Source organism: Sturnus vulgaris, chromosome 5 (genome assembly GCF_052056855.1).
Source record: "Sturnus vulgaris isolate bStuVul1 chromosome 5, bStuVul1.hap1, whole genome shotgun sequence".
Taxonomy (NCBI): Eukaryota; Metazoa; Chordata; class Aves; order Passeriformes; family Sturnidae; genus Sturnus; species Sturnus vulgaris.
In genome coordinates, this window is record NC_142247.1 from 71159739 (window position 1) to 71177482 (window position 17744).

At 48.2% G+C, this 17744-nt stretch overlaps 1 protein-coding gene across 7 annotated transcripts in view; it reads right to left on the bottom strand.

Moving 5' to 3' along the window:
- Positions 1-12542: 12542 nt before the first annotated feature.
- Positions 12543-17744, bottom strand: part of PFKFB3 (6-phosphofructo-2-kinase/fructose-2,6-biphosphatase 3) — a 40278-nt gene continuing 35076 nt past the window's right edge. For 3 of the 7 annotated variants that reach the window (XM_014884763.2, XM_014884760.2, XM_088165966.1), the window contains one exon: positions 12543-15482. In XM_014884763.2, coding sequence (XP_014740249.2) covers positions 15453-15482 — 30 coding nt within the window. In that variant the 3' untranslated portion in view covers positions 12543-15452. Of the gene's footprint in view, positions 15483-16452; positions 16508-17744 lie in introns of those variants that run through there. The other 4 variants (XM_088165968.1, XM_088165965.1, XM_088165963.1 and 1 more) reach the window with 3 other exon arrangements.

The following is a 17744-nucleotide window of genomic DNA, read 5'->3' on the forward strand; positions in this document are numbered from 1 at the left end:
CTCGAGGATTGTATCAGAATAAACCCCAGCTCCATAAAATACTCAAGATAGCTGAGCAATTCTCTCTTCTTCACACCCTTGTAAACATTGGAAAAAACCTTCCCCTGGGGCCAGTTCCCTGACTTCCAGCAGCCCATGGTTACTCATCACATCATGGGCCATTGTGACCATTTTAGACAGGAAATTAAGCTTCTCACTAAATACCCCTTATCTAATCTCCATGGTCAATATTTCCGCCTTGCTTGCAGTAAAGACATTCCCCTTAACATCCATAAAGCTGGGACAGATCAAAGGACAGTTATCACGGGTTGTGTGTGCTCACAGTGACAGGAAGCTTTTCTCACAGGTGCAACACCTCCACGTTTTACCTGCAGCCTCATTAAATCATTCAGTGGTCATGTGGTCAAGCTAGGAACTTATCCTCTTTAGTCATATAAGGACATTTCATTCTTTTCATGGCAGTTACCTTGAGATAATCAGGACATTGATGCCTGCACTGGATCCATATTGATCCTGCAAAAGTACAACAGGTGTATGATTTTTTTTTTTATGAAGAGGAGCAAGGGCATGTGGTGACAGATCATGAGGGAATGGCTTTTAACTGGAAGAGAGTAGGTTTAGATTAGATATTAGAAAGAAATTCTTCACTGTGAGGATGGGCAGGCCCTGGCACAGGTTACCCAGAAAAGCTGTGCCTGCCCCTGGATCCCTGGAAGTGTCCAAGGCCAGGCTGGACAGGGCTTGGAGAAACCCGGGATAATGGAAGGTGTCCCTGCCCATGGCAGGGGGTTGGAATGAGATGGAATTTAGGTTCCTTTCCAACCCAAACTATTCTGTGACTTTTAATTAATTGCTCCTGCTGAGGTTTACTCTGGCTGGGATAACCAGTGCTGTGTACTAACTTAATTCATCCCAGAAACATTCCCATAAAAGCCCATGCTGCTGTTAAGCACACCTAAATGTTCATAACAAGACAGATGGAGAAAAGATGCACATGTGTGTGTGCCAAGAATGAAATGGCATCATCTGTCATGCATTCACTCTTGCAAACATCTGATTTATGCATCATTAATGCCAAGGCACCCAGATTATCATTTCCAGCACTGTGTACTCATACGTAGGTGAACGTGGGTGGATAGAGATACGTGTATGTTGAATACTTCAGCATACACACATGAATATGTAAAAATTCCTGAGTGCAAGATTAGAAATGGATAGACAAATGTGTGGTGCAGAAATTCAGATATCCAAAAAGAAATCTTGTGCATCTAGATGTCAAATTGCTAGAAATCCCAGCATATTTATAAAAAATGTTGCCAGCTCCTTTCCTCCCCTGCCTTAGCAGATAAAAGTGTGCTCAGGTTTGCTCGGATCAAAGGCATCCATCGTCCACGAATGAGTGTGTGCTCCCGTGACACACAGAAACAAATACTTGGATGCTGACTGGCAATAAATAAATACCTGCCAGTGTTTATTCCACACCCCAGGGTGGGGCTGGCACTCAGGCTGATCAACTGAGTCCCTTTTGTGTTTGTTTTGTCGTCTCCAGGGGGGTTTCCTGTCCTTTCCCAGCCCTCTGGTGGGGTTTGGCAGGCAGGGTCTGACAGTGATGCTCTGTGTAACAAGAAAAGCTGCAGAGGTGGGCTGGGGACCAGCTCATCAGGGAGGTTTAATGAGCGGCGTGGGGGAAAGGAGAAGCATCTCCCTAAATACAGAGTGAGTCAAACTCACCTCTGGCGAAGGGAGAAGAAGACCTGGAGCAGAGGAGGCGTTGACAAGGCACCGTATGTGCTCCCTGTCACATCCTCTGCTGTTTACTCAAGCTGCAGGGATGTGAGCAGAAGTAAAACCTGATTTAGGTCACATATGCCTTTCTCTTTGCTCAGTGCTGGAGTCAAAACATCCCGTGGGCAAGAGGAGGAGGAGATAAGGACCCAGTGCATTGTCTGGGAATGAGATAGGATTTGATGCACAGTCCTGGACTAGGAGCCAGGCCATTTCTCCCAGCAGAGAGCTGGTTTTGCTTCTCTCTAAAACCTTCTTTTCTATTGTTGTTGTTGATTCATGACAGGTAAGTTTGGCTTATCTGAGACTTTATTTTCATAATCAACCAGCTTTGCATAACTAATGAACTCTGTTCCCAGGTTGTTCTGTAAAGCAAACACTAGCTGGCAAGGAATTTGTTAGATTTATGCACCTGAACAATAGGTATGGTTTGCTTCCTCATCTCCTGCCCACCCAGCCACCCACCCAGCCTTTCCAGTGCAGCCTCTGGGCTCTGCATAGAACCATGTGCCCTTGGAGTCAGGGAGTCAGTCTGGGACCTCTGATATCCATCTGTTGAGCAAAGCCAGGAGGAGCTGTGCCAGGAGCCCCACTCCAGGCAACCCAAAGCACCTGACCCCATCTCGTGCAGTTTAGCTGTGGGGCATGGTAGGGCCATCACTTCCAGGGATGGGGCAGCAACAGCTTCTCTGGGCAACCTGTGCTAGGACCTCACCACCTTCCCAGCCAAGAATTTCTTCAGTTTATCTAATTTAAATGTCCCCTCTTTTAGTTTAAAACCCTTCCTCCTTGTCCTATAACCATCTACCTATGTAAAAAATCACTCTCCTTTTTATAAGCCCCCTTCAGGTAGCAGGAGGTGTTTTAAAGTCTCCCTGGAGCCTTCTCTTTTCCAGGTGAGCACTCCCAACTCTCCCAGAGAGAGAGGGGCTCTCTCTCTGCTCTGTCTCCAGAGCAGAGGGGCTCCAGCCCTTGGAGCATCTCCATGGCCTCCTCTGGACTATCTCCAGCATCTCCAGGTCCTTCTGCTGTTGGGTTGCCAGAGCTGGAGGCAGCTCTGCAGGTGGGGTCTCACCTGAGTGGGACAGAGAAGGAGACTCCCCTCCCATGACCTGCTGCCCACACTTCTTGTGATGCAGCCCAGGATGCACTTGAGCCACAGCTCCAGTGAATTAACTGGAAGGAACCTTCTCACCGGGAGCCCACACACAGGGATGGATCACAAAATCAATGCTGCTGGTTGTTCCTGTAGAGCAGAGAAGAAAAAGGAGACTTCAAGCCCTGTGACCAAGCAGTGGGAGAGCTCTCCACCATCTGCCTGCTGCTAAATTAAACATGAGCTTTGCCTAAGCACACGCCAATTACTGGAAAAGGCTGATTGTGACATGTGGTGACATCCTCCCCCTGCTTCCTCTCTCTCCCCCCGTGTGAACGCAGCCGTGACTCTGGTTTGGAGCAGCTGAGCCAGCGCCGGGCAAAGATGCAAATCTCAGTCACTTCTTCCACTCACCACGTGTGACAGGGCTGCATCGGCCAGAGAAATAACCACCCACTGCCTGAAACACCCACAGCCCCTGGGTTCCTCCTCCTGCCTGCCTCCTGCAGGCTTTGTAGAAATGGATGGACAGAATGCACCTGAACTCCAGCAGTTTTATGGCTTAGGCTGGTTGCTGTCAACCTTTTCCAGCCTGGTGGACAGTTAGGAATACAATAATTAATGCCTGTTTGTCGACTGCAAAAGGAGCTGCAAATTTTGCCAGTGGCAGCACCTGCCTGCCAAGGCACAGGTTGCAAATCAAAGCAACAGCACTAATAAATGCAATGTTAAGAAGCTAAAGAAAGTCAATATACAGTTTGGATATCAGTTAGAGGTTCTCCTGTGCTTTATGACTCCTCTGGTCCATCATCAGATAGTGATAGGACAAGGAGGAACAGTTTTAAACTAAAAGAGAAGAGATTTGGATTAGATGCTATGAAGAAATTCTTTACTCAAAGAGTAGTAAGGCATTGGAAAAAGTTGCCTGGAGAAACTGGGACTGCCCCAACCCTGGAAGTGTTCAAGGCCAGGCTGGATCCAACCTGGTGTCATGGAAGGTGTCCCTGCCCATGACAGAGGGGTTGGAACAAGATGATCTTTAAGGCTCCTTCCAACCCAAACCACCCTGTGATTCTGTCAGCATCTGTCCCTATTAGACATTCCCTTCTGCTGCAATCCCCCAACCCCAGCAGATCCTAAATCAGAGGGCAGTGGCCAAAGTGAGGTGAGAGCAAGGTTGATGTGCCCTGTGGGAACACTGCTTGCTTGGGATTGCCTACTGGCAGGTCTTAGGATTGCAGAAAATAAAAACTGGGACCATGGAGGAGGAGGGGGATGCTGGTTCTGGAGGGCAAGGAGGATGTGTGTCCACCTTGTCTCTCTTTTGAGAGATGCTCTGGCTATGTTTGAAAGCAGAATGGGCTCCACATCTGAGCCCTGGTTTTGATCTCTTCCCATACAGGCTCGTGAATCAAACTGCTGGAGATGCCCGTGGGTGTGTGACTCTTCCTAGAGGTTCTAACAGAAATGTATCCCACCAGGAATCACTGAAATACCCCTGGGGATCACAGAGAGTGAGAAATGAGGCAATTCACCACTTCTGTCAGACCCTTGCTGGACAAATAAACCAAACACAGGGTTTGAGCTCCAGCAGATCTATCCTGAATCCACTCTCTGGATCCCTCTCTGATGTCCTGGCTCCCAAGATGCACAGAGGAGCTCATGCCACTCCCAGACATAATAACCTGATAGTTACAAAGAAAACAATGATAATAAAATACAACTTTTCTGTCTATCAAGGCCAGACCTGCCTTGGGGTGATTTACACAAATACAGACACCAGCACAACAGGCAACTTTCAGTGGTTCAACAACCAGGGCTGCAGCTGACGGGAGAAATATTTTGTGCTTCTGCCCCAAAGCTGTGCAAAACCAGGTGTTTTCTCATGGCTGTCCCCTTCCATGTGCAAGCAGCAGGGATGGAGTTTCCCTCTGAGTGTTGGGACTTTCCTGGGGCTGTGCATGGTGTGCCCATGGTGTGCATCACGCTCATGTGGCTGCAGCTGCTCCCAGTCCTGCCCAGTTCATCCATCATGGTTATTGTCCCCCTGACAGCAGAATGCTGCCCTCAGCTGTGCTCACAGACCCTGTAGTTACAATCCACACAATCTTGTGGTCCACAGGCTGCACCTGTGGTCAAGATCCTTCTCAGTGTGCCTCAAATAAGGAGCTGATTTGGGCACTCTGGTTTATTTTGGGAGAGTACCTTTGGACAGCAGACACCCCCAGCTGATGCATGTACCCAGACTGGGTGATGGGTATGGTGTGACTGCATCCCTGAGCCCTGGCATCCCCTGCACTGCTCCTGCTCAGTCCAGGCCACACAGCAGGGACACAGCAAAACTCCACTGATGACCCCTGCCCTGACCCTGTTGGTTTACCAGTATAAACACAGCCTGGCACGATGCAGAGAGCTTCCATTTTTGACAAACCAACATTTTCATCTCGGGAAAAAAGCTCACCCAGAAGAATCCTGGGTGGCTCTGCCTGCATTCCCAGCCTTACTTAAACACAGATGATTTCTCCCAGCAGCCACAGCCCTGCTATGATCCCTGCCTGCTCAGATGAGCTCCTACAGACAGTGGCTATAAATAATCCCAGCTAGCACCAGGAATGACCTCCCTGACATATTTATTTACTGCAGGCATGACCAACACACAGTGATTTAATTTGCTCTTTGCACATGGTTGCTTGGGCCCTTTGGTTAATTACCTAGAAGAGGATGCTACAGTGCTTCAATGCTGTACTCTGTCTCAGCAGAGGTGATGATAACCCAGAGAGGGTTGCAGCTAATGGGATCTGCCTGAAACGTGTCCCATTCACCCAAGGACACCAGGCCTGGTTCTGACACAGCCATTAGGTCTATTTCCTTGGGTGGATTTATTCCTAAGCCTTCCCAGTAAATGTTTCCTTATCCAGAGGTATCTTTATCTCTGACATTTGCCTATTGAGGCATGAGGTGATTGTGGGTGAGCATGGATCTCCCACACAGCCTGGCCTTGGACTCCACCCTTCAAAACTGGACCCAGACTTCTTCCTGAGATGGATTCCACAGTTGTTTATCTCAAATCAGCTCTTCAAAAACAGTAGAGGAATTTGGCAGCTGCTTAGTTTTTCCCTTTAGCTTTGCATAGGAGCAAACACATCCCCTTTTGGAGCAGGGACAGTTTGCTTGTGCTCATTTAGCATTTTAACACTGATTTCCTGGACAGTTGGTGTTTATTAGTTGTTGCTTGTGTTTCTTTTGGCACTGATGGTTTAGTTTTAGGTGGTTCTGTGAGGGCCAAGGAGTTGGATGTAAGGATCCATATGGGTCCCTTCCAACCTGAGATGTTCTACAGTCCTACAACTTTGATCCATAACCTGCAAGAGATGCCCAGACATGAGAACTCCATCCACAGCCAGTGGATGGGCTGGACACTGGGACTGTGTGTGCTCCTGCATGCTCTTGGCAAACATCACGCTTTCCAAAAATCCTGGCTGTGCCAAAGACAAGCCATGAAACCAAATCCTCTCCCCCAGGCTAGCACAAAAGCCCTCCAGGGCACCCAGAAAGAGAAATACTTTGCAATGCATTGCCCTGCCATGGGGAAGTACCAGAGGGGCAGATCCCCAGGCTGCATTTGTGGAAAAGAAAAAGAAAATAAAAAATTTTAAAAATGAAGAGGCTCCTAATGAAGCTGCAAAACTCAAATTACAGTCTCAGATACAACCAAGCCATGGCAATGGCAGCCCATCAGCCAAACCCAACACGTGCATGGGCTCACCCCGTGGCATCCCTGAGATTGCCTGGCTTAGTTTAACCCTCCCAGCTCTGCTGAGCCAGTCTTCCTGCAGGAAAATCAGTTTCACAGGCGAGGCAAAAAGCCATCCTGGGCTGGCTGACACTCTCACAGCCCTTGATCACCCTCCAGCCCGTCCTTCCCTGCCCTAGGAGCAGCCTTGCAGGCACAGGGCAGCAGAGCTTTGCTAGGAGAGGCTTTAGGAGCAAGGTGCAGACAGGCTCAGATCAGCTTAGCAGATAGGAATGTAATTAATACCCGTGATAAAACCACCAAGGGCAGACAGGTGGGCCTTGTGCTTCAGCCTAGACCTGCCAGCCTCTCTCCCTGTCTGGGGCACTGCTGACAGAGCTGCCCAGGGCATTTCCAGGGATGACACTGAGGTGCAGAGACACCACACTGAGTCACATCAGCATTCCTGAGGTTGCTCCTCTCTGCTGGCTCTCCCAGGAGGTGCCTGGGGGTGGCCTGGTGTGTGGACAAGGTGGGCACCCAGCCCTGTGCAAGATAAGGGCAATGAAAACTCCATTTCATCTTTCATGAGTGGTAAAAGGTCACCCCCATTCTCCCATCACTGGTTCTTCTTCCCCTGGCATTACTCCAGTGCAGTGTTTTCCAACAAGGGAATTTTTTTTTCAAAAAAGGTCAACGCTTCTTTAAAAATGTCTCCAGCAAAACAGGGAAATGATATGTCAGTTCACGAGGTCAAAGAGAGCTTCAGAAATTTTGAAAAATATCAGTTTCCATCCCATTTGGACAGGAAGGTATTTTTATTTATGTTTTAAAAAGAGTATCTCTGGTGAACCAAGATCCTAGGTTTTCAGCCAACTGTAACCATGAGTCCTTCAAACCCTTTATTACAACTTTTCTGGCTTAAGTAAGTTTCTTCCCAGTCCCATCTCTATCAGGGTTTGCTGACTCCTGCAAGTGATTTTATTTAAGGGATGCAGGTGGACTTCCTTCCCCTCTGCAAGAGACTCCAATCACAGGCAAAATTGTGCCAAAAAAGAAGCTTAAATCAGTCTCTGTGCAGTGGCCATGCTCAGAAATATTAATCATAAACTAGTAAGCAAGCCTGGAAAGGCATCTCAGTCATTATTACAAATTAATTATGGTGAACATCAATGCTTTATTATTTTCCTATGCCTGGTTCATACAGCAGCCAGTCCTTGCTGGGTAATTTACAGCCAGGTAATAACCTCCCTGTACCAAGTGACTTCAAAAAGGTGGGCTCATCCACACCAATGATGCTGTAAAAACGTCACAGAGAATGTGCCCAAGTGGATGACAGGAAAGACTGGGACAAAACCCCAAAACAATGCTGAAGGATGAGGCAGGCAGGGAGAAGAAGGTGGATGTGTGGCAGGAGAGCACATCTGCACCTGTGACAGGTGAATCAAGGCTGGCAGGAGGAGGGAGTGAGTCAGGGCCCCACTGCGGTGTCTCTGACCACAGAGGGTGACACTAATACAGTCTGAAAGGGAAAAGAGCAGCCCTGCACTGCCAGGGTAAGTCCAGTCCCTGCAGCACCAGCAGTGGGAGAGGCAGGAAGGCAACCAGCCATGAGCACTGGTGCCATCATCACCCTGGCACCCAGCTGAGCTGGGTCTAGGGACACCCAAGGACAGCGTGCCTGCAGCACAGAGTGGATGGGGTGACCAGGCACCTCTGTGAGAGCCACAGCCTCCTGTCCCGTCTGCCACTGATGGATCAGTGCTCTGTCATGAGTGCGTGTCCTGGTTTAGGGCAAATTTGGGAGGAAACGTCTGAATAGGGTCCTTCTAGGAAACAGATTCAAGCAGTCTCTCCCCCACCTGCTTTGGGGAAATATTTCCTCGAAGAGAAGTGGAAAAAAACCTTTTTATTTAACAGGCAAAGCACTTCCCAGTACAAAAATGAACAATACTAAACAGCAAAACCTCTCTCTGCTCCAAAGAGATGACAGATTCAGAAGAGTTTTTCTTGTGGGTTGCAGCCTGGCTCGCTCAGTCTGTTCTCAGTCCCCCCATCTCTGGGAAATGCCATGGCCCAGGTGAGCCACAGGTGTGAGCTCTCGGTGCTCCCCTGGGTTTTCAGTCCAGAGTAGGTTCAAACAATTCCAGAAAAAGAAAAAAAAACCACAGTCCGGGGTACTTTCCCTCAGTTAGTCAGAAAAACTAATCAAAAGCAAAGGAGGGCTCTCTGCTGCTGTCCACTGCAGACAGCACAGTCTGTGAGAAGGATGCAGGGGAGCCTGTGCAGTCTCTGATAACAAACTCTGCATCTCTCCTCTCCCCCCTTCACTCCTGGAACCAGCCTTAAAGCTGCAAAACTCAATATTCAACACCAACAGAACAGACAATTGGGGATATAAGCATCATAAAGTCACCCCAAGACAGTGGGTAGAGATGGACCAAGAACCAGAGAAACTCAAGGTGGCATTTGCTTCTGCATGCTGCTGCACAGTGAGACTCCCAGGGGAGGACATCAATATTTTTAGGTGCCACCAACCTCTAAACCAACACATCCCCTGCTAGCCAAAAGCCTTCTCCTCTCTCCATCTCCAACTCTGCCCACAGGTTGGCACCCAGCTTTGGTGGAGGCATCCAACACAGGCTCTCCAGTCTGGTTTGGATGACATTTATCAAAATGCTGGGTTTTCTTTCTGCTGATGCTCAGGCAGTCATTTGGGTGGATGAAGGCAGCAAACGGCAAGACCCAGCTCTGGAAATATCTCCTCATAATGACCAAAATCACAGCTTAATTGTGGGGTTTGAGCTGCAGCTAGAAATATCTGGATTTGGGGCTGTGCTCATTCTTGAGCTGCCCTCCCCCACAGTAATTAGTCGTTAGGTCTTAATTACTGTTTCTCTTTGTAGCTCTAATTCAACCGCATTTTTTGGTCACAACTTCTGCTGCCACCCACTTCTCTAACTACTTCTCCGAGCCACCAACATCAATTCAGTAGAAAGAGCATTCAGATATCTCTTAAAGACCAAATAATGTTTGCTGGTGTCTGGCCAGGAGTGGGTGCAATATCAGAGTCTGCACCTTCTCCTAAAGGAAGAAGCAATTCATAAATCCTGGGGCATCCTGAATGTTGTCCCTTCAGATCATGTTAAATCTGAGTCTTAGATCAGCAAGAAAAAAAAATTCTCTCTGTGCAGCAAGCTGGGTGGACAGAAGCATCAGCTGAGTTTTACCAGACTCAGTAACACTGTCACAGTGCAAATTAGATTTTCCTTAGGACTGTGGAGGATAACATCCAGAGGGGACTTCTCAAAGCTTTTAGCCTCCATCAGCTGAGCTGGAGCTGCTGGGTTCACCTATGGCATCCCCAGAGCAGGCACAGCTCCTGGGGATGGACCACAGAGCAGGGCACTCCCAGGTGGAACGTGAGAGATGAAGCTGGCTTTCCTGTAGGCACTGCAAATTAATTTCCTGGAATGGAATCATAGGATAGTTTGGGTTGGAAGGGACATTTTAAGGGTATCTTGTCCAATTCCCCTGCAATGAGCAGGAACATCTTCAGCTAGATCAGGTATTTTGGGGTTGACTCTTACCACTACTCCACCTACATGATGTAGTGTCTTCCAGCACTGCTGACAAATAAATTCAATTTTGATACTCTTTCTCTACCCACCACACCACTCAGCCTCAAAGAAGCCACAGCTGGACACACGGACAAAAGAAATGTGAGGGACAAATATTCACATCCACACAGGATTCCATTAACCATGAATGCAACACGGGCTCCTCTGGGGATGGAGAAGGGACTCTGACATTTGGCAGAGTTTAGGCAGGGAGCAGCGAGACTGTGATTTACCACTGAATAAATTTCTCATATCTCAGCATAAATATATTCCTTTCCAGGACACCTTGGCTGCAGCAAAACTGCATAAGTGCATCTAGACACCTGGAAATATTGCAAATAATTCCTACTAGAGCCCCTTGCAAAGCAATTCCCGAAAACAGCCGCTTCTTTTTATTTTATTTTTCCCTCACAGATGGATAAAAAAGAAGCAAAATCCCCTCCAATCCCATGACGTGAGGCAGTCACTCCCCAGCCGGAGGCAGGTGAGCCGGCTGTGCTCCATCCAATGTGTTGCATTGTAAAGGTTTGCCCGTGGTTTAGTTAATCCCAGACACATTCCTGAGCCATCAATCAGAGCTGAGTCAGCCAGCGTGACTGGTCTGCCCTTTTTATTTTTTTTTCAGCCATCACAAGTTCTCTTGGCTTGTTTGCCAGGCGTGAGCTGGGGGTTTATTCCTTTTTTTTTTTTTTTTTTTTTTTTTTTTAATTTTAATAAAATGGGACTTGACTGGGAGAGGGAAATGTTCCTGCTGTCCAGTGTAACCTTTAAAGCTGCGCTGCCTCGAGGAGCTTCTCCTCTCTGGGATGCTGCTACGAAATGCATCACATGGAAGAAAAACAAAGGATGCTGGCTGGGATGGCACTGATTCCCTTCTCTTACCTGGGGGTAGCATGACGGAAACCCCATGGTGCACATGGGAAGAGGACAGAGTTTTGGGGGAGAGGGTGGATTTTCTTACAGAGCAGCCTTGGGAATGCTGCCCAAAGCCACTCTCAGGGAGGCAAATCCTTCCCCCCGTGCTCTTCCCACAAGGACAAGGTTTTATCGGGGCTCCAAGCAGCCCCTGCCTGGCCTGGGGAGGGCAGGGGAGCTGCTCTGATGTTGTGGCTCGGTGTGACCTCAGCCCACCCTGGCTGGAGGTGTTATCAGAGCCCCTGCAGGACTCCCTGAGAGGCAGCTGCAAGGCTACACTCTTTGCCCTAAAACACAAGTGTTTTGTCTCTGCCTGCTTCAAGGGCACAGCCAGGTTGCTAGAGATTAAAAAAAAAAATGGCTAAAAAAAGAAAAAATAAAATCTTATGGCTGTTGGATTTCCTGGAGAGCACGGGGTCCTCGCTGCCATCAGGATGCACACAGGAATGAGCATGGCCACAGTCTCACACCTCACCTCACGTTATTGCAGATGCTTCATCACACTTGAAATGAGAAAACACCCTCCTTGGTGGGAGGGCCTGGAGTGCAGAGCAATTGGGAGGAGGGAGATGATCCCTGTGCACCCCAAAAATCTCTAGACCAAAGACAGGCTGTGCCAGCCCAGGGGAGAGCAGAGCAAGGGCTGCACATCAACCAGCAGGAGGCAAACCCCGGGGCTGAGCTGGATGCACAGCACCCTGCACCTTTTAGCCCCTTTTACTCCTCATAAGCTTTTAGAGATATAATTCCTAGAGTGGGACAAGCCTCTGATCGCAGAGGCAGCATTCACCCAAGATATGCTCCAGAAAACTATGTCAAATTACACCTTTCCCTGTATTTTCCCACTTTTTCTCTGGAGCAATAAATTAATATTACATTAATTAATAAAAAAGCCCACACACAAGTTTCCTGTAAACTTTTCTTGCAGGTGGCAGCTGCTGTTTTCCAGCCCAGATCTCAGGGGACAGCTCTTGTCCAGCCCTTCGCTCAGCATCCAGGTATTTGATTTCAAGAACTAGGCTAGGTTTGAATAACTGCTTAGTCCTGCCTCATTTGCAGCCTAGATTTAGATCTAGGCAGGACAATTCCCAATACATCACTTTTCTACTCGAGAGTGATGTAGCATGTAGAGCCTGGGGGGCATTGTCTTGTCCTAAGTAGGTGTTAACACTTGCAGAATTCATAGAATAGTGTGAAAAACACCTTCCACTAGACCAGGTTGCTCCAAGCCCCCTTCAACTTGAACACTTCCAGGCATGGAGCATCCACAGTCTCTGAGAATTTTTCTCTATGAGGCACAGGAACACTGCTGTGAAGCAGCACAGAATGGCACAAGGTGACCCTTAGGGCCTGAGAGCATGATTTCTGACACAAGGAAGAACCAGATGACATCTGTATTTCAACAAGATATTTTATTGGTCCAGCAATTGCAAAATATACAAATTTCTGAAAGGCAGACCCTGTTTTTAAGCTGGCACAGCTTTATATCAGGCAATTATTCCAGACATATATACAGAAAAGTTAACATACCACAAATTAAAAAAAAAAAAAGAGTAATCCCAAGTAACTACACCCTTCTCTCCAAGCTTTGCAGTATACATTAAATAAATAAAGAGCGCTTTGCTATTAAAAAAAAAAATTAAAAAATAAATTCAAGTATCACAAAGGAAAACAAACCAGAGAGAAAAAAAAAAAGGTGGGGGAAGAAATAATTGGTGTGGTTTGACATGTCCTGTCTCCCAGTCTGCCTTGGCTGTGGCATCAGCTGCCCAGTCCTTGGCTCTGTTAACCAAAAAGATGGACAACTTTTTTGGGGCAGTTGTGATGGCACAGAGTTGACACCATCCCACCAAAACCTCCAGCACAAGAGGAGCTAAGAGAGCAGTTTTCCCAATACTGGAAAAAACATCTTGTTCAAATTCCAGGTTTTTGTAGATCTACTAAGAGATCTATTATTACCAAAGGATGAAAGTTTAGGGCTTTCATTTTGGTTTTTTTTTTTCTGTTTTTTTTTATATATATTTATATATTTACACACACACACACAAATATACACCAAAACATCCACGCAATTTCACGTGTCCAGGATTGATCTCAGGGCAGCCACACGTCATGTTTGTAATTGCTGGCTTATCTTTTTGCAGCAGGAGGAGGGGAAGAGATAAAAGTCCCCGTGAAGGAGGAAGCTGAAAAGAGCCCAGTGAGTGGCCTCCCCAAAACATTCATTTGTGTGAAAGGCAGAGAAACCGAAAGCGCAGATGCCGCGCAGGGCGCAGAGGGAGAAGTCTGCTTTTAACGAGGATGTTTAAACAGAAATGAAGCAGAGGGAGGGGGGCAGTGTTGTTTTATCTGTACAGGAGTATGATACACATATGCACAAGCTCACACAGGCAGGGCACTGCCAGGACTGTCACCCCCAGGGGACAGGGGCTGAGCGTGGTCCCGCTGCCCTCCCGCCGTCGGTGCCGCTCCGAGCACGAAGCTGAAGCGTGAGGCACTGTGGTTCACCTTTTCCCAAAGGAAAAAACAGACCAAACCCACCCCCAAAACACACACACGACTCTTACAAAAAATAGCATTTCTCCACCTAAGCCTCTCTGCGCTCCCAGCTATGGGGATGGTGCTCCCTTATTCAGGATGCTGGGGGAAAGCCATGGGAAGGATGAATCCAAAGGGTTGCCCAACTCCAGTTCCCCAGCCTAGTGCTGCAGGAGGGGGGGCTGCCTTCACCTCCTGCCTCCAGCAAAAAAAAAAAAAAAAAAGGAAAAAAAGAGAGATGGGCATGGAAAAGATGCTGCACATAGGTGGGGGGGAAGGGAGGAAAAGCCCAAAACCAACCCAAAACACTGAAAAAATTTTCAAAATCCACAGATTTTTGCACAAAGCAATAGTGGTTAATTGCCATTTTTAACTGCTGTCTCCCAGCCCAGGACAGGTTGCCAATAAGGGATTTTATGGATTAAACGACTGGGAGTTGGCTGATGGAGTCAGTCAGGACCTCACCCTGTTCCCCCCACCTCAAATACTGTAACTACTATTATTTTGTAGTCCCAGCTTTCCAGCATGCAAAATACAATTAAAAACAAATAGAAAAAGTTGCCTGTATTCAGGCTTCCCCTGATAAGGGGCACAACTTGAAAAAAAAAAATAAAGTAGTTATGCTTCTGCCACAAATAAAGTGCAAAAACCAAGCCATTTCTAAGTATACACATATACACACACACGTGTGTATAAAATATTAAAAAATACAGACAAAACTGTCCCTTCCTGTGGCTTTTTGCAGTCAGACAGGGACTCCTGCAACCCAGCCAGACCTCTGGCCACCTCTATGAGACCTGTGTGTCTGCAAAATGCATCTAAGCCTCAGGATTCAAACCCTTCCCAATACCTCCACTTTCATCTAAAAAAGAAGAAAGGGGAGATGAAGTACCAGCACAGCACCTCAAACAGTGCTCAGCCTCCCCAAAAATTCAACCCATGCCTAAGCTCAGACGATCCCTGGGTGCTCCCCAAGATGAAAGCATCACCCAAGCCCCTGCTGGCATGGTTCCTCATGCACTCCAGGCATCTTTCAACCTATTTTAGCAGCAGATCTACATTCTCTGCAAAACCCTTTAAGGTATGTTGATTTAAAAAAAAAAAAAGTGAAAGAATGGGTTGTTTTTTTTTATTAAACCCAGCAGTTCTTGCAGTGAAAGAATTCACACAGCTGCTTTCCTGGTGCTCACAGATCTGCATGAGCCAGGCTGGCATGTGTGACCAGTTGTAGTGTGGGTGAAGGACTGCAGCACAGCATGTTAGGGGCTTATTCAAAAGTAATTAACAACATTAATAATAATAAAAAAAAAAAATGCAAAACCCCTTTACCCACCCCCCTCCCTTCCCCCTATTTCTCTGCTAACCCCGCACCATCCACATATATACACACCCCACCCGGAGATGGATGGGTACCAATCATCTATACAGAAGATCAAAACCACTGAAAAGAGAAGAAAATGAAACTCCTGTGCACTACAGAAGCACTTTACAGCTCGCTACGACCTAACAGGATACTGGAGAGGAGAGCAAACGCTGCAGCCTGAAGAGCTGGTGGTGACCCCGGCAGGGAGCTGGGCTGCTCCTCCTCGGCTCTCCTGCATCCCCCCATGAGCAGCACGGGGTTTTGGGGATGAATTGGCAGCGTTGAGCAGAGCCAGCCCAGGGTGGGGCTCACTACAGCCACAGCTGGAGGGGCCCGGAGGGTGAGCAAGCTTCGGGAATGGCGATGGGATGAGAAGCTGGCAGCGCCGGCGGTGTCACGGAGTCACGACGGCTTCTGGGAGTTGTTCATGTTCTGGAACGAGAGGGGAACGAGGAGAGTTGGGGTCAGGCTCCAACACAGCAGCACCTTCTAGGAACACGTGAACAAGGGGGTGAGGAGGAACAAAGCCACGCACGGGTCACTACAAAGCACCCACAGGAGAGGAGAGGACACTGCCCACCCCAGGGGAGAGGCAGGTGACTGAATCACTGCTCAGCCCCTCCTCAGGCACTGCCTGGCTAACTACAGGGCTGGAACTTAGATAGCCCTAAAAACTGAGCTAAACCCAAGCCAACCCTTCCATGCCACTCTGTCTGATGATGCTCTTTGGTCCACACAAGGCGAGGTGACAGGGGACCACAGAGAGCATCCAAGCAGCCCAATTAAACAGCTCTCTCTTCCTCCCCCCCAGCAATTAAACAGCTCTCTCTTGCTCCCTTTGAGGGTGGGCAGTGTCCCCCCGTCTCCTGCTAAGGACGAGGTCATTGTTTGTCCATCCTTGGCAATGCCAAGAACAGGCAGCTCCCACTGACCATGCCAAGGACCAGCAGCACAACTCCCCTGGTGGCACCCCATGAGGTTTCATGGGCCCAAGAGATGCTCCAGACACAGACCTGGTACAGAGTGGTGACAGCAGGTACCCACCAGCACGTGGTGAGAACCACAAAACCAGAGACAACCAGCTCAACACAAGCAGGACCAAGGAGAACATCTGCTCCAGGAGAAGCCCAAGGGACAACAAGGACATTTCCCAACTCACAGAACTACATGAAACAAGGTAGGGGGAAAAAAGGACTAGAAAACAGCTAGGAAGGATTCTCTTTTTTTTAAGTTTGTTTTTGGGTTTGAGTGGGTTTTGGGATTTTTTTAAAAACGCTTTTACTACCTAAGCTGCCTCTTACAAGCACCAAGAATCCCAGCCAGGCTACGAGGCAGAGCAGGCTGAGCTGTTATCTAAGGAGACAGGAGGAGGGATAGGAAAAGCCACATGCACCACAGCCATTTACCTTGGAAATATTAGCAAAGAGAAAACTTTGAGAAAGTGACAAACGGGTCTTCTTTTTAAGCATGAAAAGTGAAGGGGAGAAGAAGGGAGGGGATCAGGTGACTGTTCAAAAGTGCAGTTTGCATCACAAACCAAGCAAAAGGAAAAGAAATCATCACGCCAGGTAGTCCCACATCCCCAGTCAGCTCAATCCCACAGCCAGGAGGACTCTGAGGTCTCAGCCATGTCCCCAGCCTCTCCAGGTGGCCCCTCGGTCCTCCTGGATGGGGGTCAAGACCCCAAAAGTGAGGGCTGATGCAGTGAAGCTCCCACTACCAACCCAAGCCCCTGGTGCAAGCTGTGAAGGAGGTACCTTCCACCTCCCCAGTCCCATACAGGTGGTGACAGTGAGGGACCAAACCAGTGTACCAGACAGCAGGCTGCCAGAGCTAACAGCAGTGTGAAAGTCACCAAGCCCTGGCTTTGGCATGTCCTTATGGGTCCCACAAAAGCAGCCTTTAAGTCCCACACTAGGAGGTGGAGAGAGACTCCCAGCAGCTGGAGATTTTAAACTTGCTGCTGCCAGCCTACACCTGGTGTGGGTAACCATCACCAGCAAAATCTGACACATCCATCTCCCAAACTCAACAGCAGAGTGTTTTCAGTGTCCCAGCCAGCACCAAGGCATGCAGTGCCTTTTGTTACAATACAGATGTGAAAAATCACAGAGGGAAGGATGCATAAAAACTAAAATGCTTTCAGAGCAACCCAAGAGGATCAGGTTTCATCAGGGGCTTTAGTGGCCATGAACAGCAAGGGAAGGATCACAGACATGCAAGCCATGCTGAGCAACTCAACCTCTACACTTGCACAGTGATCTCACCCAACCCATCCACCAGCAAAGCCAAGTGCTACAGTTCTAACTTCCCTTTTCTCAAAAATGTTTACTCTACAAGGGGAAGAAATCTGAGATTCAACAGCTGCTACAGGCAAGCAGAGCTGAGCTGAGCTCTGCCTGGCCATGTTAGAGCAGATCCTTCCATCTTCAGCCCACAAAACAACCCAAGACAGGGATGCTCACAGGCTGATTTGAACTGGCCCTGCTGATTTGAACTGGCCCTCAAAGGGCAAAAAAGACTCCCTGGACACTACCCAGTATCAGCTCAGCCCCAAAGTCTTCCCAGTCTTTGAGAAGGCACCCGAGCACATAACAACTGCAGCTCTCAGCTCAATGCAGCATTAAGTCCAATGGATTCAAATTTATCCAGGAGCTGTCCTGTTCCTGTTACTCAGGGATGTAACAGCACTAA